The 22,298-nt window shown below is 39.5% G+C and overlaps 1 protein-coding gene across 7 annotated transcripts in view; it reads left to right on the top strand.

Moving 5' to 3' along the window:
* Nucleotides 1–22,298, top strand: part of WAPL (WAPL cohesin release factor) — a 134,630-nt gene that overhangs the window by 85,332 nt on the left and 27,000 nt on the right. For all 7 annotated transcript variants that reach the window (XM_071438692.1, XM_071438691.1, XM_071438695.1 and 4 more), the window contains 2 exons: nucleotides 1,481–2,527; nucleotides 8,310–8,425. In XM_071438692.1, the coding sequence (XP_071294793.1) occupies nucleotides 1,481–2,527; nucleotides 8,310–8,425 (1,163 nt within the window). The remainder of the gene's footprint in view (nucleotides 1–1,480; nucleotides 2,528–8,309; nucleotides 8,426–22,298) is intronic.

The following is a 22,298-nucleotide window of genomic DNA, read 5'->3' as shown; positions in this document are numbered from 1 at the left end:
ACATATGTGCAAGGATGGCATTTAGATGATGCCAAAGTCCCTGGAACAGTGCTGATGCTTGTTTCCCTCATCATGAGCTTGAAATCTTCTGGTCAGTGCTGTGAAACTTCTGTGCCACTTGGGTAAATGGAAGGTAATGAAATTTAATGAGGTCAGGACTAGTGCTAAAGAGATGCTTTGGCCTTCATTTTACTGATGAGTTTAGGAAGCCTTTGCTGCCTAAAAAACTTGAACCTTTGGCGTTGTATTCTGCCAGTGGAACCCCTTTTATTACTGTAGTATTCTGCACGTGTCTTCTAAGCACGTTCTCTCTAGCATTTCTGTTGTCACTTGGCCCTGTCCCAGTTGCCTCTGTGTATTATTCAGTTTATCCCATCATGTGCTGCTCTTCTCTTTGTCAGACTCCTTATCTTGCTTCTCCTGGCCCAGGCAGCCATTTCAGGGCCAGTAGTAACGGCAGGCACCTGGCTTCCTGTGCTTGCTGATACTGTCTCAGAAATTTCCAGGAAATTCTTATTTCATGGAAATACCCCTCTTATATTGCTGGGTGTCTCTGTGTGTGTGTGATGTCAACAGAGGATGGCAGATGCAAGTCATCATGAAACTCTGGTACCAAATCCATCGTGCTTCTGTTGGTATTCAGGGAAAACAAAGGGAATGGTTTCCCCACCAGTTTAGAGGACAGCAGGTGGAAGGCTTAGTACTTGCATTGCTTCCTGGCATTGCTGTTGTATAGGTGCTGGTTGGCTGGAAACAAACCTTAAAAAAACTGACTTCTTATAGTGGAACTTGTTCTCCTGGACAGTGTAGGATGTGAGTGTGGCTATGGGTTGGAGAAGTGTGAGAATAACTTTTGGCAGCAGCTCTTCTTCAGAGATGCAGAAATTCATTGCATAAACCTGAATTTCAGAAGCGATAAAATTAAAATTTGTGATGAGAACTGCATTTTTAAATTTCTTTTGTAAGTCCAAATATTTTCATTTAGAGCAGCAAAATGAAATGACAGTTGAAGTTTGCTGTTTTATTCAGGGTACAAGAAGGAAATTATTTCCTTACATAATAGACAATTTGTAGTTGTTCTTTATCTCTAGTTATTAACTGTTAAGTCACTTGTGTGTCAAACTTCAGTAATAGTCTTCTGAAAATTTCACCACTAAGTTTCTCCTTTTTTGTGTAATTTGCCTTGGTAAATAAGTGGTTGTATTTAGGGTTTACCACTGTCTTTTACATGATGCACATATTTTCAGAGTGACATTTCAAGGGTTTTTTTTTTGGTAGACATTACAAGAAGACTTTATTATAGCAAAACCTTTAAACTGGGGGTCTTAAAAAGTATAAACCAGGTGGATAAAGACCTCTAATATTTTTTGTCAATGATCACTGAATGTGTTTTGTTATACTGTAACTTTCCAAAGTTACCCGCATGGTTGACTATTTTTTTAATATTCCATTTTAGTAATAAATATATCTTTTCTTATAGATAAAATCCAGAACTTGAAAGAAGATAATGGGAACAGTCATTTCATCTATGACAATGCTGGAGACAGTACTAAAACCAGTGCTGAGACCACAGACACTTCTGGATGCAACACTGAAGCCAAGGACTTGCCTGATTCTTGGGACTCCCATGTGGGAAAACCAGCAAATTCTGCATCAGAAACATCTCAGACCAAGGGGCCACTAAGAACTCACTTGTATGAATGGGAGGATGAAACTGAAGACACCAGAACTGGAGAGTATATATTAGCTTTTGACAATGAACATCTCTCAGAGGTGAAGAGCAAGGATGAGGAGTGTGACAAAGAAGATAGTGAAAATCCAAAGGAAGCCATTAGTGAAGAACTTGTGCAAACTATTCCTAGGCCAAGCAACTGTAGGACATATTGTCGATCCAACAAAGCAAAACTGCAGGGGGCAACAAATTTTGACAAGCTAATGGATGGCACTAGTCAGTCTTTATCCAAAGCAAACAATGAGTCAAATAATGATGGGCTGAACGCAGGAAAAAAAGTTTCTTTAAGTAGTGGGACCAGTTTTAGAGGGACGGTTGGACGGACTAGAGACTACACCGTTCTCCACCCATCGTGCTTGTCAGTTTGCAATGTCACCATCCAGGACACCATGGAGCGCATGGATGAGTTCACCTCAGCAGCCCCCACTGACCTGGGCGAAGCCGGGCGCTTGAGGAAAAAGGCAGACATGGCCACCACAAAAACTACAACCAGGTTCAGACCAAGCAATACCAAATCCAAGAAGGATGTCAAATTAGAGTTTTTTGGGTTTGATGATCAAGACGAGGGAGGGGGAGATGAAGGCGCCTCTAGAAGTTCTGGGAGTTCCAATTACAAAATCAAGTACTTTGGGTTTGATGACTTAAGTGAAAGCGAGGACGAAGATGAAGAGTGGCAGGTAGCAGAAAGGAAGGCCAACAAAAAGAGAAGTAGAACTGTACCATCTGCTTCACTACAGTCAACCTCTGATGGCAATGAAAACTGTTCCCAGGATAGCCAGCTCAGCACTAATGCAGGTCAGTAGAACTCTTTTGGAATTCATGGGTGACATTTAATTTTAATTGACTTCAATGTTGTGTTCTTTTGCAGTGTACCTAGGAATTTGTCCAACAATACTGATTTGGAAACCTAACAGTTAACTCACTTGAAATCTTAACAGCCAAACTTACTTCTCCTGTGGTCCTGTGTGGTGTTTCCTATCTCTTTTGAAGTATGCTTTATACCCCTTGATCTCTTGCCAGAGGTAGAGGGCTTTTTTCTTTTCCAACAGAAGATTCGTACCTTTTTGGTGTGTTGAGCATCTATGCCTGGAAGGCAGGTATCCTCCCACAGAGCCTCCAGATCAGCCCACAATTGCAGAGCTGAGTGCACACATTTAAGTAGCTCTTAAGAAATGGGAAATATCTTTTTCAGGTTTTGAATGTGTCTGTAGGCAGTTTGGACCTTTCTCAGGCTCCATCTTATCTGAGGATGCATGACTCACTGGAGAGGCTGTGGGGACCCATGGAGTGCCAGTTAGATAACTGCCTTTGGAAGAGCCTCTGCATATTTGTTTCTGCTCTTGTTTCCAGTTTTTAGGTATCTCCTTCTGTGCAGGCTGGGGAGTGGGGTGTGTGTGTACTCACACACACATATATGAGTGAAACTGTGGACGTGGCAGCTGCTGAGCAAATTCTGGTGGTTAAAATCCTTTGCAAAATGAGACTTGCTTGGTGGTAGGTTGGGTCCTGTGTGCTGGTGAAGAATAAAAGGAATACCTTTGGTGGAAGGTTGCTTTTAGCTCTTCTGTTTTGAAAAAGTCTAATGCCAGAGAATCACTTTTGTTGGAATATATATTTCAAAACACTGCCACTGTTCTACGGAACATTCTGGTCCTCCATTTTGGAGCATGAAGCATGGGAAGTTTTATCAACTCACTGCAGTTGTTACATTTTAAGACTTTGGCCAGATGTATTTCAGTGTGATAGGAAGAGAGAGTTTCAGTCTAGCTTTGCAAATGTTGGAGAAGCTGGGGGTTTTTTCCTACAAATAGCTTCTGCTAATATAATCCAGAAATAAAATTTCAGAGGAAAAAATGTTCATTTCTCTGTTCTAATTATAGCTGTTTCTAAAACCAGAATTTTCTGTAAGCCTTTTAATCAAACTAAATGTCACCACTAGGGTTTTTTTTGTGGATTTGAAAGGAACAAATGAATACTGATGTTGTACGAGAAGATGATGTTTTCAAACAAAAAAAAACATGATTTGTTTTCATAAAATTTACTTATGATGAGACACTTGGGTTCCAGCCTCTTTGGAAAATGGGTTTATCTTGCAGGGCTGCTTAAGAAGTACTCTTAGTCCCTGTCTTTAATGACTTCTTGTTCAGCCATTTATTCCAAGGGAAAAATTTGCTTGTACAGTTAATGCAGCTGAGATGCTGACCCATCAAATAATCCTTTCAGCTGCTGTCCTCAGAACTCTCAAAATATCCACACTTTGCATTTGGCACTGCATTCACCAAGCAGGCCTTTATACTCCCAGGTATCACAGATGTTTTCTCTGAAATATTTTCCTAATAGATTTCCATGGCACAGGGGAATGTAAATTTCTGTTTTGTTAGTTCTTAATGCACTCCTTTTGTTAGTTCTCCACTTCAGGTAAGAGCTACCTCTCAGTCCCTCTGCTGGGAGATGTTTCCCCTTTATTTTGCATTTCCTTAGCTCATTTGATTCTTATGTGCTGCTGTTTGCAGGTGAGATTTGACTTTCAGGTTTTTTTTCTGAAATTTGAAAGGGTGATGCCCTATAATACAGATCATGAAAATAGGGAGTCTGATGGTGCCCTAAAGTTTGTGGAACTCCTTGCTGAAGTTCACACTATTTTTTCTCAGACCTTTGCAAATTTTGAGCATCATGATCGCTCAGAAGAACCATGATAAGAGCCCTTAAATGTAGTGATGCTGAGCCTGAGAATGTCTCAAGAACTTCTGAATCTAAGCCTGAATTTGCAGTAAAATGTGACATTGCTCTGAGGTATTGTCTTTGCATACTGGAAGAACATGACTTCTGCATCCATGAAAAATGCCAGCTTTGACTCCAGGCCTGAGAAACAGCTTTCAGAACATTTTGCACAATAAAACTCTGTCCTGAAATGGTGAACAGTACTGAGAGGTGCTAATGCTACCTGAGTTCTGTATGTGCTGTTCTTTCTTTGTTCTAATGAATAAAGGCCCAGATAAAAATCCAGTGTTCTGTTCCAAGTTGACAGGTGAAATGCCAGACTGCCTCTCTGAATTTCAGCCCTGGAAAATCCCAAGACTCATTTTGGTGTTCCGTGCATAAATAATGTTACATGGCAATAATCAGTTTTTCAAGAAACTTGGTGCTTTCTGTCACAGCCTTACTTTGCCATAATACTGATTTGGTTACTTGCCATAATCTAGGTGTATTTTTATAAAACAGATTTTAGAACCTTAATTTAAAACATCTGATAAAATTTTTGTAATGGAACGTTATAAAGACTTCCTTCTAGTCTAGTAGCTCACAGAGGGAAAGTTAGTTTAACAGTACATTTTTACATGTTTTGACAAATGAAATTTAAGAAAGCGCAAAGACTACAGGAACAATATTGTTAGCGCAGGAAAAATTGCAAAACAGATAAATTCAGTTTTGGTTTGACTCTTTCATTGAAAAACATCTTCTGTTGCTCACTTCTATGGTAGTCTTTTCTGCTGAAGTAGTTAAAAACACAGAAAAACCCTCAAACAAAAGCCAAGCAAATATAACTGCCACCTCTGAAAAAAGCTTCACCTTTTAAATTCCTAGATGCTATTACCACACCTTTTAATGAAAATACTTAACTTTATAGCCTAAATTTTTGCTGATGTGTTGAGTTCCTGGTAAAAGTTTGCTTTTTATTTTGCCATTGCAATTTGAAATTCTCTCAGATTGCTCTGTAGCAGCCCAGTGAAGCAAAGGCCCCTTTGGCTTGTGAGCCTCCCAGCTGGATTCTGCCAGAATGCCAGGGGCTATGAGCACTGGTGAGACTTTGCTAGATTTGAAACACTGCTTTTGTCATTTCAGTAGCCAGAGTACAGGATGACTCCAGTGAGGAGAAGATGTTAATACTGGAAGAAAGTGACTGACTTGAGTGTAGTAATCCATGGGGAGTTGTGTCCAAGAGAAATCTGTATTGCAGCTCAGTCTTTTGCTTTGTAAATCAGTTCTGATCTGCAGCTTAACCTTTGTGTCATCGATTCATTTTTCCTTTCAGTGATCAAGATGAGATTCCCATAATCTTTTTAGGTAATGTAGCTTTTGTATATCAGCATCTAGCACTCAGCTCAGTTCTGGTGAGCCAGCTTGCCCTATTTTTTTTTTTTTTTTTAATTCCTTTGCATCTTCTCAAAAACTGAGTCACCTTCATTGGGTAAATATTTTAAACCAGTTAAAACTACATCAAAGTCCTCAAAGGCAGAGTCCTGTTTGGGCTTCAAAACCTTCTGCAGAGTTGCCCTGAGACACTAAACCAAAACTCCGTTGTTGTTCCCCAGGAAATTTACTGTGGTTGTTGCCTTGGTTGGTCTTTGAACATCTTTCCAATTCTAGCCAAGACAGGCAAATTATCTTAAAGATTATAAATGCCTTAAAAATGGTTAGACAGAGGAAAAATGGCCTTACGTGCTCCCATACTGAGAAAAAAGGTAATATGACCAATTTCTCTGTGAGGGGGCAAAAAACCCCTCCAAAAAGCCATACAGGAGAGAGCCAGTGGAAATCAGGTTCCAGTAGGGTCACTGCTTCTGCTGCTTCACCAACCTACTCCAGTGTTTTCCTCCATCAGTTCATGTTAACAGAAGACTTCTCCCCCAGACCCTGTTTAGTTTACATTTAAAAGTCTGCTAAGATAATGTAGGCAGAGTGCTTTAAGAAGGCCTTCAAAAGCACTGCTCAAATAGAAGCATTCCAGGTCATCTTGCAAAGCTACTAAGTGTTTGATGTGCTAGCAACAGCAGAAAATGCAGAATTATCCTGTTGTAACTAGGAGTTGAATTTTTTTTTATCAAGAAGTTTCTTTGAATTTAAAATCAACTAATTTAAATGGGATAGTTCAGAATCACATAGGAGTAGAATTGAAACAAGGAAATTTAAAGTGTTAAAATTGTGGCTTAGTTGATCCCAGAGGATTGTTAATCATTATTGAAGGCAATGCCAGATCCAAGTCTTAGCACCTGGCACAAGTTGCTGTTCTCATTTGGCAGGTGAAATATTTTGTATTTCTAGAATGACTTGCATATTTGTACTGGTTGTGGTCAAGTAAATTACTTGTTAGCTTTTAATCTGCACTAGGAGGGTCCAGTTCTTTTGGTTTGACTTTCTTTGAGAACTGCATTCAGGGTCTGACTTCTTGAGAAATATTTCAGGATTTATAAGGATATATATCAAAGCAATTTGATTTTACTCTTTAAATTGGCTTCAGCAAGAACTAAGCTGTCTTTTATATAGATTTGGAAGTAGTTTTGTGTTATTTAAGGTGAAATTGGAAATGGAAATTGGTCTGTAGTATTTTTCCTCAGTTAGACTAATTCTATCAAACATCTGTTAGAGTCAGTTGTTTTCAGAGGGGCTGTTGCTGCTGTGTTTGTAGGCTCTTGTGCTCACCTGACACAGCCCCACTGAAAACCAGTGGGATAAAATGAACCAGTGAGAGGCTGGTTCCAGGAGGTGCCTTGCAGCAGGCATCCTGCCAGTCCTGATGCTGCCAAGCCTGTTGAAATTTACTGCAATTTGGGAAACTTGGGAGCTTTATTTTAGGAATAGTTCTATTCCTCAGACAAGTTCTGTACCCTTGAGAATGCCATTAGGAATTTAGTTGCCTGCTTTGCCTTTGCTTACCTTCTTAACCAGCTTGGCTGGTCCTATGTGTTTGGGATTAGAGTAACCCATCCTACCTGCTTGTGTTCTTGCAGTGCAATTTTCAAACAGCAGCAGCTTTTCAGGAATGAAATGGTTTTCTAAATAGATTGTCAGATGAAACAGTACCTCTCTGTGCCTGTCTTTATTTCCATCTTGAAATTTGTGGTAACTTCTGGTTTGTGCCAAGTAATCCTCTTCCTTGTCTCCAAGGGATAGTGCTTCAAATAAAGCAACCCAAGTTTAAAAAAAAAAAACCTAAGGACAGAAATGGAATTGGATGAGTGAATTGCAGATTTACAGTCCAGGATGGGGTACTGGAATCAGTGGTAATGCAAGTATCAAATCCATTGCAAGGCCATGTCAGCAGTTCCTTCTGGCTGACTCCTTCCTGAGCTGATCACAGCAGAATAAGCAAATACAAGCAGCCTGCCTCCATGAGAAGTGAAACAAGATCAGTTCTTCTCTTCTATAATTGTAGTGTGTTCTCTTAAATCTCTTAATCTCACACTTTTGAAGAGCCCAATCTCCTGCTTTATTCATCTGCTGCTCAGGGTTGTAGCAGTAAGCCAGCCATTAGTAAGCTCATGTAAAAGGTGCCCTGGGATTTAAGGAGTACGGGATGGGAAGCAATAGCCTGCAGCTTACCCAGTGGGCAAGAGGTGCTGTAATATTTTTGATGGTGCACCTTGTCATGCTTCTGTGTATTACTGCAATCCAGTCAGCAAGCCTGAGCTGCACCCAGGACTGTGCTTGGCAGTAAGGCTGATTTTTCTGATGAATATTGATGGTTCATTATGTAATGTCAGAAACTATACATGTGGAATTGTCAGGTGCAAGAAATGCTCTAGCAGTTCAACAGCTTTTAAAATGGTTGTTTCATGTCTATATTTACCTTTAACAGATCTGGAGTTTTCAGAGGATGCATCTGGTGTGCATGAAGGCAATAAGAAATCCACAAATAAACAAGGTGATAAATCTAAGGAAAACACCAGGAAGATTTTTAGTGGGCCAAAGCGGGTGAGTAATAATGCTGAGACCAATACAAAGTTCTTATTTTACTCAACTCCTCAGTATTGATGTTTCTTCTTAGATATGCAACAGGGCTTTTGAGATCATATGTTGGCTTTAATATTATTTCTGGAAAAGTAAAACATTCAAGTGCAATACCTTTGTATTTATTACTGAAAGGTTCACTTTTCAGGTTCACATTACTGCTATGGAGAACATGTAGTAATGTAGATGCGTTCCTTGGAGATATTTTTAAAACATAGCATCAGTAAATTCTGTGTATTTTACTTTGTGGTTTGTTGGTGTTTGGGGGGGGATTTTTTTGATCTCTTTTGTTTGCTCTCCCAAGAAATATTTGTCATATTATAAGATAGAACTTTTCTTAAAGCTTCAAGTTGGCGTCGGTATAGTCTTTATAAGGATAAGTGCATTCATACCATTAGGTATAGTGAGATTTTCTTTTAGTTGGAAAAAAAAGTAGCCTCCAATCCCATGCCAGTCTTCCTCAGCTGTGTAATATTCAGTATGAATTTGCCCTTTCATAGCATGAAAAGAGCTTATTCATTTTCTTCATCTTACAGAAACGTGGTTTATCTGTCACTATGGGGACTCAGTATTTTGAGGTTTTTAAAAATGTGCGTACAGCAAAAATGGAGTGTAGCCACCAGTAAAAGTTTGCAATAGAGGGATCCATGTAATCTCCATTAAATGAAGCTTTTTATGACTCTAATGTCCAGGACAAACATTTCCAATGCTTAAGGACTTCTCATGAGGTTTTTGCATAACTTGTTTGTGTTACCTGGTGACAGCAGTCCCTGTCTCACCATCATTGCAACCTCCAACTGCTCTAGAAGGAGAAAGAGGGAAATGAGCTTGTATTTCTGCTTTCCCTTGGAGTTCCATACGTTTTGCAAGACCTGGCAGTTGTATGGTATTATAGAAACTGTCTTTTATGTGTGTTCAGAATGTGCTCATGAGTCAAACAGTTCAAAGAAATTTTTTAAATTATTTTTTCTAAGGAATCCTTATAATTCCTCCTGAAGGTAACTAATTACTTGTGTTATATGATAGTTTCACTTGAAGTAATTTTTCAAGGTGCCTTTGTTTTTTTTTGATCTTCCAGAACCAGAAGATTTATAATCTCCCCAGTTGTGTTGTTATATATCAATTTTTCATTAAAAAAAAGGATTTGTGGGTGGAGAAAGGATGACAGATTTGGTTTAGCTCTCCAAACATGCCAGGGAATATTTTCATGTGGGAGGATACGTGACCAGTAGGTCCTGTCAGTTGTGATGCCCTTTGAAAAAGAAGTGTCACGTGTTGCTTTGACTTGGGACACAATGAGAAGCTCCTCCCTCCACAGTCTGAAGTCAGATAAGTGAGGAGGGTGTTTCCACAACTGAAATAGTATTTCTTGGAGATGGAAGTTCCTCAGCTTCTGCTAATTAAATGATCATTTTTAAAAATTTAGCTTCTTATCAGTGAACATGTTACAGTACCATGAGAAACAGAAGTACAGGAAGTGCAAATTTGACTGTAACTTTTTCAGTTATTTATTTTAACAGCATAAAACAACTGTGGCTGTTCTGCTAATTACAGAAAGTTTTTTAAATTTAAATGTTTAAATGCCACAAATATTATTCTGTAATTGCATTTCATGTGTTTCTTGTTTAATTTTTATTCTTTAAATCCCTGAGATTTTATGTGAAAATGGTTCTTATTAATTTTGAATGCATATATAATGAAATTATGGGGTAAGGAATAAGCCTTACAGCAATATCATACTATAAGAGAGAATAGTTTCAACTCTAGAAAATTCTCAGTTGGGGATACATTTTATTCAAGTGGGAAAGTTGAGAATGAAACAGCTTTTTTGACCCTGTAGTGATATAATGGACCTAGAAGTAGATGTTGCTGTAATGGAGATTCAGATTTTAAACTTCAGTGTTCTCTAATCATATGGCTGTTACATGGAGTTACTAAAAAAAGCTTGTAAAGCTTGTTCTGATGGTAATTAGAGCTGCTATAATTATCTTCCTAAAATATAGCTATAGACTCTCTATCTTAGTTGTATCTTAAGGGAATTCTCATTCTGGGAATGGAAAAAAAAAATTAAAAGTATTAACCTGATGATAATAACTAATGATCTTTAAAAAAAAATCTCTGGAACTACTTCACTGTCTCAGCACCATTTATTTTTTTCTTGTAGGAGCTAGCAGCTACAGTATGAAATATTTTCTGTTAGGTGATTTTCAGAGCTGTGGCATCAACTGAGATGCCAAGAGAAAAGCTCTGTTGCTCCGGAAGCAGCAGGTGCTATCATGAAATTACAGCAGATCAGAAAGCTCAAGTATTTTTTCCAGTCTGTATTCAGCAGATCTGTCACCCATGGTTGTAGTTTGGAAAACTTGATCATTGTCTCCTAATGCTAAACTCCAGTTCTTGAAACTTTGAGTACAATAAAATATTACTGACATCATTGACTTTGTGAATAACAGTGGTTCTAAACACTGCTTTTACTGTAAGGACTGAAATCAATGTCTGGTTGCAGTAGCCAAGGACATTGATAGGTGAGTAAAGTCTCAACCAGAGCCATGCTTTTAAGTGAATTAAACCTCTTTATCCTGAGCCTGAATTATAGGGGGAGTGTTACATTCCATAGCAACATAATTAAGTACTTACAGTACATAAATATTGGCATTGCTTGAGTTGCAAATTATGGGTGTGAAGCATACATGAGTAACATCTGCAGAAGTTTGTTTGCAACTGTTTACAATTTTAATTCAACTGGTTGGGTAACTCATGCTCTAGCATGTCAGTTTGGGAGCTCTGGATACACCCACCTGCTGGCCCCTTTGAGCTTAGTTCCCTTCTACAGATGAAACTAATTCTCCATTAGCAGGCAAACCCAACAGAGGAGACAAGAAATTTTTTGTTGCTATGCTCCAAATATACTGAGACTAAAGACTTGAAAACAGGCAGCATAAAAATTATTTCCTGACATTTCTTGCTCCTGCTGCTTTCACAACAGATTTTAGCTAGAGTCAGCAAATGAAGAGAAACAGTTTTTGTAGGAATACGCTGGAACAGTTTCCTGTGGTCTTATGCAAAATATGTCTCTAAATAGCAATCTGAAAAAAGCCAGCTTAAAAGTGTAAGATAAGGAGGGCTAGTCTGTCCCCAAACTTAACCTTTTGATCTATCAGCCCTAAAAATTAATGATTATACTTAGTCTTTTGTGTCAGTTCAGTGTTTGTGTTGTCCAGCATGTCACTAGGGACCACCAAGTCCTCTGAACACATTTTCTTGGATGGCCCCTCTGCTCTTAAACTCAGAATGTATAATGAGTGATCTGCAGCTCAGTGCTGATCCTAGTTCTGCCTGTGGCCATAGGAAGCCAACCTAGACATGGTGAATATGCATTACCATTGAATATTTCAAGGTAAGAATTTAGATAGAGTTGCAAATCATAGTTAAAAGGTATGGGAGCCTTTCAGCTTGAGGGGCCTGGGAGGGGGCAGACACTGTAATCTTTCTGTTACTGCTCTTCAGGGCTGCTGAGGCATGTAGGAGGACTTAAGGAGCTGCATGAAGGAGACAGAGGAGGTATAACAGGAAAAAAAACCTCTGACTCTCTCAAGTTGGCACAACTGGAAGCAGACTCAGTCTTATGTTTTTTCAAAGTAGCATAAAATTTCAATTAGATGAGTGCTTTATCAGGATTTTTTCCCGATGCCTTAGAGTAGGTCAGTTTTAGAAACAAGTCCTTTGGAATTAGTTTCTTAGATGTTGATACCTTTTGCACTGGGTATATTTCATAAAGCTTCCATGCTACTATAGAATGCAATTTTAGCACATATAAAATACTGAAATTTTCTTGAGAGTTGGAAATGTATTTTTTATAATTGGTAAGATGAGGAACAAAGTACTCAGTGCATGGTCAGTCTACGTTGGTGATTCATGGCTACTGATCAAGCTAAAAACTAACCTGAAGGCTCATTCTTTGCTTAATGACTTGTGACTCCAGTTAAAATGGGCATATTTCAATTAAATACTCACTTTTGCAATGAAAATTTATTGTTTTTAAATTACTTGAAGCTAGCTTATTTTTTTTTCTTATTCTCTTACATTGCTATAGGAGAAATGTCTTTAAATTTCACTAAGTTGAAATCTTAGCCCTAGAAAACCTGTCTGGCTTGCAACTGCACACATTCCCACATGTACCCAGAGAATGGGGATGCACCAGTGGCTTTTTCTTTTCCTCTTGTTGTGCACATATTGGCTTGTACAGGAAAATGTATGGAAATACTTCTTTGCCACTAACTTGGTGTTCATGGTGTTTCTTTTGGCCCATTCCAATACTGGAGCACAGAGTTTTCTGTTTGTGCTGGTTTTGGCTGGAATAATTAATTTTCTTCAGAGGAGCTGTTACAGGGCTGTTTTGGGTTTGTGCTGAGAACACTGTTGGTAGTGCTAGGATGTTTTTGTTATTGCTGAGTAGCACTTAGAGCCAAGGCCTTTTTCTGCTCCTCATCCCACCCTGCCAGGCAGGAGGCTGGGGGTGCACAAGGAGGTTTGCAGGGGACAGCTGGTCACAGTGACCTAAGGGATATTTCATATCATATGACAATGTGCTCAGCAATATAAAAATCTGGAGGAGGAGGAAGGGGGGACACACCTTTGGAGTGATGGCCTTTGTCTTCCCAAGTTAGACCAGGTGTAGCCCTGCTTTCCTGGGAATGGCTGAAAAACTGCATGCCCAAACAAAGTGATGGATTAATTTCTTGTTCTGTTTTGCTTGCATTCATGGCTTTTGCTTTCCCTGTGTTACTGTGTTTATTTCTTAGTGTTTTCTCACTTCTACCCTTTGGATTCGCCCCCATCCCACTGGGGGTCAGTAAGCAAGGAGCTGGGTGGGGCTTAGTTGCCAGCTGGGATAAAATCACAGCAGTCCTTTTTGGCAGCTGACATGAGGCTCAGTGGGTTTGAGATAGTGACATGTTTGATTGGGATGTGCTAGATCAAGCTGATAGCTGTTAGTGCATTTTAGCTGTTAATTGACAGGTGTCTGCCTGCCATGGGGCCCACTTGCCTTACTGTGTGGCATGGCATTTGGCTTTCACTGCTTGCTGTGCCTGGGAACATTTTGGTAACAGCACTTTTTTCAAGTACTGTTAAAGTTTAGTACACTAAAGTGGCATTGCTTGAAAGTTCCTCCACTAGTGTGAACTGCATTTGCCAGGAAAAGCTGAGATCTTCTTAGATTTACAAAAAAAAACCACAGTCCCAAACCCAACAAAGCCCCATCTACTGTAAGGACTGAAGGAGGCAAACAATACTCACAGAAGCACATGGTTATGCTGCTTTTGTTCTCCCTTTGCTTGACCAGCTCCCTCCTCTTTCCTTGTGCCTTCAGTTTCCCAACGTTGTGTGTTACTATAAAAATTACTCACTAAAAAGGAAACATTTAACATAAATCTTAGTTTATGGGAAACGAAACTATTCTATCTACTCAGTTGAGGGGACCCAAGAGGAGAGATTAAGTCCTCTTAACCTGGTTAAGTCAACACTGCAACTGAGAAATGCTCACTAAACACAGCAGCATTAGCAGGATTCCGTGCAGCACTTTGATCAAGTGATGTTAGTGGGGTTAGTCATGACAGAAGTGTTGAATATGTGAATGAAGGCATTGCTGAATTCAGACATGGCTTAGCCAACAGACTGCTGCTGAACTTGTATCCAAGAGAAAAACTTGAGCCAGTCATAACCCTGTAACTACTGCTTTTCATATTTTAGTCAAGTTTTAGGAATAACTTCTGTGACCAACAAAGTACAGAAATGTGTGCAAGATTTCCAAGTGTGGTCTTTGGACAGGTAAGTTGGAAGGACATGTTAAATCAATACTGTGTAAAGAGCACTTATTTCCAGTTACCAAGTGCTGAACCAGGAAGAAATATTCTTTTTTTCTGCTGTGTAATTTCAGTCTGATCTGCAACTAGTCCTTAGTTCATTATTGAAGTGCATCTTTCTGATCCTATAGGCAGGTTTCTTTTCCATGAGGAGGTCAATTTCATAATGGAAAATAAAATACTCCTGTTACAAGGTTAAGCACTGTCAGAAACTGTCAATACCTGAAAAAAAACTTAGGTGTGAGCCTTTATTTCTGCTAGCATTTGTTGTAATACGTGTTTTAAGCGTGTAAGAGATCTTTTACAGTTTCATGGGAGCTTTCTCCACTGGTGTTTCATGCTGACTTGAAGGAGCTATAAATACCAGATAGAAACAAATGCTGGGTCTAAGTAAACTAGAAGTTGAAAATGAAAAGCTTATACCTCGTCTTTGAAAGTATTTTGAAATTGGAGAAGTACGAACCCGTGCCCGCTCTGGGCTGGCTGTGTAATCTCAGGGCTAATGTGACAATGACGTGTGTGTGGGAGGGGACAGAAACTAGGCTGCACTGTGGTCTGTAGTTTTCCACTTAGCTTGTGTTGTACTGTGCAGCAGATGTTTATCAAAGGCATCCTGCGAGTAACGTTTCTTTTTGCTGGCCTGCAAACGAATCAGCATTTCCCCCAAATCAGATTTTTAAAGATTTTTCTTTGTTCTTTCATTTTTAAGTTTTAGAGTATGTGAATGTTAGTCTGTCTTAAGTGCACAAACCTATGTGATTTTGCTTAATTACTTTTCCATAGCTTATTTCAAATAAATAGTTCTGAAAAAGCAGCAGAGGAATCATAATTCAAAAGTTTTGCTATCTGTCATTGCCCTTTCTATACATTTGATGGTAGGATCAGAGTAGACTGGCCAGGGCTTATTTTAAAAAGAACTGCTTGTCTTCATCTTGCATAACCTTTAGTAAAGTGTGTCCTACCCTAAGGATGAACTTTTGTAATAAAGCATTTTTTTTCAGTGATAATAAGTTGCTGGTAACTATGCACATTGAGCTGCTCTTTGCATCTTAATTGAGCAAGTTGAAATTGCTTGTATTTAAGAGGAAAGATTATTAGTTGGCATAAGGTTTTTGACTACACTGAGGAGTCAAGCTGAATTTGGGCAATTTAAATATTCTGTGACCTCTTACCCAGTGCTAGGCCCAGTCTGTCTGTCAGCAGGCTGACCACAGTGCTGGGCAGAGCTGACAACCTGGGACTGCCTGTTGCTGCTTCTGCAGTGCATTCCTTTCATTTGCTGGTTGGTGCTTCTGGCAGATTGGCTCCCCAGTCCTGAACTGAAGTGTTTTTTGTGGGGATTTTTTGTCCAAATATATGTTGTTGGAATGATAAACAAGAGATGAGCTGTTGTAAAGTGCCAGCCAGTTATAATCAGCTTGTCTATTGTAAGGAATTTTGATATATTGCTGGAATAAAAATAAATTTTAAAAATATTATAAAAGGTGAGAATAAATCTGTTCAGTAGCTGATTTGTTAGAAACCAAAGTCTCATATTGACACTATTATTTCATGTAACATTTGCAAAACCAAATTCTTCTGTAAGCATATTTATTTAATACTGGCTTCCAAGTGCTTACCATTTAGGGACTTTTTAATTAGTATTAATGTAAATGGACCAAAACCAATTCTTGATGTGTAAGCTAGCAAGCAGGATACTAGTCAGGACTGGCAGGTTTTTAGATTAGTCACCTAAATTGAATAGTGAGGTAGCTGCTGTAATTTTACTAAATTGAGCTGGGATTTAGCACCTCAAAGCCATCTTGGACTGAAAGCAAATGTCAGGATTTAGTCTCCTCACTTGAAGATAATCATTTGATGCTGATAAAAATTTTCTTCTCACTCCTTCATATTAAACCATGGTGAAGAGGGTGTTCTGGTAGATGCTAAGCTGGGATCCTTCCACCTGGTAGAAGTTCTTCCTCAAGCGTCCTCCATACGCAGCTGCTGCGTAGAACTGTGGGAGCAGCATTTTTGGAAATGCCTCTTTTCTAGCTGGTGTCATCAGAAATATTAGCAGCTTTGTCTGAGAAGGGTAGACATGCAAAGTGAACATAACATGCTAAGTCCTCATAGAGGCGAGAGGAACAAATGAAAAATAAGCATCGAAATCCTTCTCCCCCTGTGCATGCTTAGGCTTTTCAGGAAGTAGAAAAATCAAGTTGAATGGAAAATGTTTAATGTCACGGTAGAAACGTGGCATTTTATACTTCCAGTTCCTACTGGTATTAGCTCTAAGGCTAGAAGCAAAGATTGATTAAAGTACTTTTCAAACTAGATTCTCTCTTGCATCCTCATATTCCCTGCAAAAAACCACACACATCAGTTTTGTAGTTCTACTAATTAACTTAATGTTTTAGTAAATTGGCAGTGCAAGATAGCTGTGTCGGATAAATGTTACATTGCACAAGATCTCCTGTAGGAAGTTCTAAAATGGGAAAAGTTCTCAAAGGAATTAAAATACACCAGTTTCATTTGCTAGTGGGAGCTTGATTTGTATGCAGATGAATATGCAAAACTGTCTTCACAGCTCCTGTGTACTGTATGAGCATGGCTGGTTCACTCAGCTCCGTCTGAGACTTGATGTGCATCCAATAATTGCACCATGAGATGCAAGCACGTCCTGAGGGGACAGTCAGTGGTGTTGAGGGCCCAGTGTCCTTGTTAGACCCATTTCACAGCTTTTATTTGAATTGGCTTTGTTTTGAGCTGAGGTAGGCAGTGCCTGGTAACAGGTGGCATGAGCTAGGTGCTCTCTGGGGGTGCAGCTGATGTCTGATGGCATTGGGAAGCGGTCAGGTCGGCATCCTCAGGCTCCTTGATGCAAACCCCAGAGCTGGAACTGAGCACATCTGTGAGATTCATTTGAGCAGCATTTTTTACTGATCCAAATGGAAATGTTTTTGGGGGTGTATGCACACCTCAGCTGTATCACCTGTGGAACTTCATTGCAGTCACTATTTTGTAAGGCTTTCCTCTTGGTAGATTGATACACTTTGGGTAGATTAGGATTTACAGGAGGAGGGGAGGGGGATGTGTGTCTCTGTTGGCCTGCTTCTCTGTGCCTTTCACAACCAAGAGAGCAGGAGAATTGTGTGAGCAGTTTGTGCTGGGAAGTGCTTGTGCCAGGGTGTTCCTTGAACTGTAGGTTTTTCTTTTCTCTTGAGCAAAGCATTTTATTTCCCGTATTGTGGTGATACATCTAAACTATTGTACTCTATCCCTTTTAATTAGACTTATTGAAGGTTTCAGGCCAAAATAGTGACCATAATCATATGGCTTCTGCTTCTGAGCTGACCTTTGAATACACTCAGCATAAGCAGCATACAGAACATCATTGGCTACTTCTGTTAATGAATCTCATTTATTAGATTGTCCTGTTTCTTAAGTTCTGTTTTCATCCTTCACTTAGGTGTTGGAGCCATCATCTTGCTGTGCCCTGTGGGCCTCCTCCTTAGCTTTAAGGAAGAAAAAGGATTTTGCAGATCTTCAGAAGTTTGATGCAAAAAAAGCTTCAGTGACATTTTTCCCTTCCTCCTTGTGTTGTCTAATACTCTTAAACTTTGCCTAACAGCTTGTAGTTTTCTGGCTACATGTGTGCATAATGTGTTTTGTGTTTAAATGGAATAACACCTCACAATTAAGTGATCCATGGCAGTGGTTTTTTGGCACTAATCTGCTACTTTGATCCAAGTAATGGAGATGATCCAAGTAATGGAGATGCAGTTCAGATTTTGAACACTACAAAATCAGCTTGGTGTGGGTTTTAAACTGCTGCTGGAAACTGTTGTCTTCTCTGAAGTCCAAATTAATTAACTTTTTTTTTCTGTTCTCTAACATGGCTCAGCTTGTGCTGAATTGATATTCCATCTTCCTGTTTTGAGGTGTGATTTCTTTTTCATTGCTCTGAGTGCTGTTCGTTCCTTTCCCTTTTCAAAAGATACAGTCCATTATGAATATTTCTGTGCTGCATAACATGCTTGTTCCCTTTTTCCTGTTCAAAGTGACACATGCAGGACAGGATAGTACTCTTAAAGATGATGAATACTGAGTGGTAACTCATATATTTTGCTTATTGGGGTTGTTTTTGGAACTTGTAGTTTTGACAAGCATCTGGCATACAGTGTTACTTAATGCATTTCAGATATAAATAATTCATTTATCAGGATATCTGCTGAAAATGTTCTTGAGTTTTCTTTTGCCATTGTCTTCTACCTTGGAAGGCATTCTTGACTGCAAATAGATGCTCTTCCTTGTTTTGCTAGTATTTTCTGTGTGACTCATGTCCCTGGCTCTTATTTTCTGCAATTCTGACATCTGTGAATGGCAGACAGTGCTGCATCAGTATGTGCATAGTGCCAGCTCTTGAAAATTTCAGCTTTGAGGCTTTCAGGAATGGGAGGTTAAGCATGACCCATAGATAATGCCATTTGGAGGTGTTCTTATAAAAGAGACAGCTCGGTGCATTTTGTAAAATCCTTGGCATTAGTCCTGGTTTTGTATCTGCACTCACCCCCCAGAACCACATGCAGAGTCCCACAGTACCATATGCCTTATGCCCACCCTGGAATATTTGCAGTCTTTCAGACATGTGTCTCTGTGTGAGCAGCTGTCAGTTCTAGATGTACGGAAAAAGGCAACTCTGCTATTCAGCAGAAGCTCTTAGAGCTGATTAATATTGCAGAACTTATTTGCCTTAAGAACACAGAATTCAAAGGAATGATGTACTTCCACTTGCATCTATTCCAGTTTGGAGAGAAGGAATTATTAAAGAAAAGTCTGTGTTATTTGAATAATTGCAAGGTTTTCTTGTCTTTAAGGGAAAGTTTCTTAAATTATTGCTGCTTAAATATCAGTGTTGCTTGTTCAGGGAAGCTTGTTATCACTAGCATTACCTTTTAAAAAAACACCCCAAAACCAAACAAACCAACCTCTTTGCTTTTGTGATCAAGCCCTTCTGAAAAGTCTTTCTTCACTAGCATTCATTTGATCTTTGATACTTTTCCTGGCTTCAGTTCTGTCACAGCAATCCAAAACATGTCCACACAGTGCTCGCTGCTTGATCCATATAGGTGCAGTTTCTTTGCACTTGATCTGGAAATTGATCCTAACTCTATGCTGCAAGGGAAAATGGGAAGGTTGCTTTAAGAGGTTTAGTTGGAAAGGAGGGATGTATTTGCTATGTTGAAGTCCACCTGAGTTTTAAGAGAGGCTCCAAAGTCTCTGCCCAATGTGTTAGAGCTGATTAGAACATATGTCTTTGGAAAGTGGTGTTGGATTTTTGCAGGTGGACCAGCTGTCTGCAGGCAGTGTGAGAGTGACCAGCCAGCAAGTGGCAGGGTGTCTAAGGAAATACTGCTGGGATTCCTGTATGGAATCACAGCCAGTCACTTGTTGAGATCTTTTCTGATTTGAAGTGGAAGATCCTACAAGGAATGGTCACCAAAACTAACCTTCCATAGGTGTTTGAGATTTTAAGGGTTACTAATTCCAGCTGCACTTCAGGCAGTGTTACAAGAGAGCTATTAAATGCAGATGTCCTTGTTTCTTAGAACAAGCATTTATTGGTGGCATTGCTTGTTTTCTCATGTAAAATGTAGCCTTTTTCCTCTATTGCACTAGTAATGGTTAAGTTGTAAACTGCCATGTCACAAAACACTTTGGGATGCCCTGGCTTTTGATTTAGTACGGAATTAAGGGAGATGGGAGAAGAAAAGCCCATTTTTGACTGTTAAACAAAAAGCATACCATCTTTGGAAGCCTGTGAGCCCTGGGTATTTAGAAGGAATTTGCTTTTATCTGTTTGCCCTGCTGAACCCTTTCCTACGCATCAGCTGTTGCTCTCTGCTGAGGAAGACACACTGATGCTGTGTGGCCCTTCTGGTTACCCTGCCACAGCTGCTTGTGTACTTTGTTGTAACTCCCAAGCACTGAATGTGCTTCCTGTGGGCTGGGCCTCCTTGCCCTGCGTGTGTGTGCACAGCAGAGGTGCTGGATTTGGAAAAGCCAAGGAGACTCTGGGTGCTTCTGTGGTGTGCTCAGCAAGGGACCGGCCCAGCTGCTGCCTGGCCAGGACAGGCTCAGACCCAGCCTGGCTCTGCTCACCCTGTGCCTGCCAGAGGCTGTGTTTGGCTCCTGGTGGAGCCAAGGCCTGAAGGAAAAGGAGCACACAGGTAGGGCACAGGCAGAGAATTTCACCCCAAACCAGTCAGATTCTATAAAATGCTGTACCATTAAAAATGCTGTGTTACTTAGCAGAGTGTGTTACTTCTTTGAATTATCTTGTATACCAGGATAGGGCACCCTCTCTTGCCAGTCTTAAATTTGCACTAAAATGAAGAGTGAAGTGATTGTGAGCAATTCAAGAAACAGGAACACTCAGTGGTTCTCTTCCATTGCAGATATTTGTGAAACTTGCATCTTTCTTGACTAAAAAAAAAAAAAAAAAAAAATCTTTGTTTGTATATTGCCTTTGTTCATTGCAGACCCTGAGTCAGATTCCAGGTCAATATTTGCTGCTTGGAAAGGTATAGGAGAAAAGAGAATTAACATCTGGACCATTTTCTAACCCTTTTTTCAAGTAGGGATCCATATAACACTTTATTCCTATTTGTGGGCCCAGATGTCCTCTTGTAACTGCAGTATCCTGAACATGAAACTGGTTTCTCAGTTAAAATTTTTGAGCTGAACCAGATACTGTCTAAAAGAGCTTCCTTGCAAAACTGATAAAACTTAAGATAATAACCACTGTATAGATGTTGATGAATGGTACATGAGCACTGCTTTAGGAACATCATATAACAACCCAAGTTTCTCGTGACCACACAAAAGCACACTCAAGGTGGGAAAGAGGCTTTTCTCTTGTCTGGAGATGGAATAGTTTAGTGCTTTGGGGCTCTGAAAACCTGTAGCTGAGGCTTTGATCCTGCTAATATTCCTTGACATTTTGTTCAGTAGGGCTTTGCCTTGTGAAGAATGGAAGGATACAGCACAGTAGGGTTTTGCTCTGCAATAACACAGAAACCCTGGACTTAGGGAACTGCCTTTCTAGCTTTTGGCATGCTAGAACCTTGTTGCACTGTGTGGAGCGGTGCTCAGTCCCTGGCTGCTCCTAAGGCTTGCCACATGTAGCCCCTCTGGGTTTGAACTGTATTTTGGTTAAATAGTTAATACATCATATTTTGACAGAAAATGCTTATTTGAAATTCTTTTTTTCACATTTGAAATGCTGTGTAACTGCTGTGAGGAAGCAGGTACTTACTCAGTTTACTTGATGCATGGCATGGTGGGAAATGGTGAAAATTGTAATGCTGTATTAGTCTAGAACAATATTGTGCAAGTAGGTTGGTAAACGTGAAAGCTAGAAATAGAATTCTGTCTTTGCTTCCTCTAAGGAGTATGTTATGTTTCCCAAAAATTCAAGGACAGTAAATTTTGATGCATTGTGATTTGCCTTGACACATTTTTGAGCAAGACTAAAAAAAGACTTCTTAATTTATTAATAAAGATTAAGGCATTTCGTTTGAGTGTTTATCTTCCTCCTAGAATCAAAGTCTATATGAGTTCTGCATTTTTGTTTCTAAACCAGTCATATTTCTACTGTCATGGTGTTTGCTAACGTGTTTTTTTTCCCTGAGCTGTCAGTCTTTGTCTATAGGAAGGTTGCAGATGTTTTGCCTTTGAATAAATTTAGGAGATGGGACAACTGAAAAAAATTCTTTCAATACGTACATATCATGTCTTTTGCCATTTGAGTGGGTCCATATGTCTTTAAGGCCATCAGAGGCTTCAAAGTCCCTCTGATTTTCCAGTACATGTGATATTGAGAACTTGTGCTGCTGGGAATTCAGCAGGGAAAATAAAGCTTGTTTTCCTTGTTTGGCTACAGTATTGCTACAGTAATTTTGAAGTGTATAGTGACTACTGGTAATTTC

Source organism: Agelaius tricolor, unplaced genomic scaffold (genome assembly GCF_023055355.1).
Source record: "Agelaius tricolor isolate 1412-34295 unplaced genomic scaffold, bAgeTri1.0.p SCAF_13, whole genome shotgun sequence".
Taxonomy (NCBI): Eukaryota; Metazoa; Chordata; class Aves; order Passeriformes; family Icteridae; genus Agelaius; species Agelaius tricolor.
The sequence above is the reverse complement of the archived record's forward strand: the minus strand, read 5'-3'. Positions and strand labels throughout refer to the sequence as shown.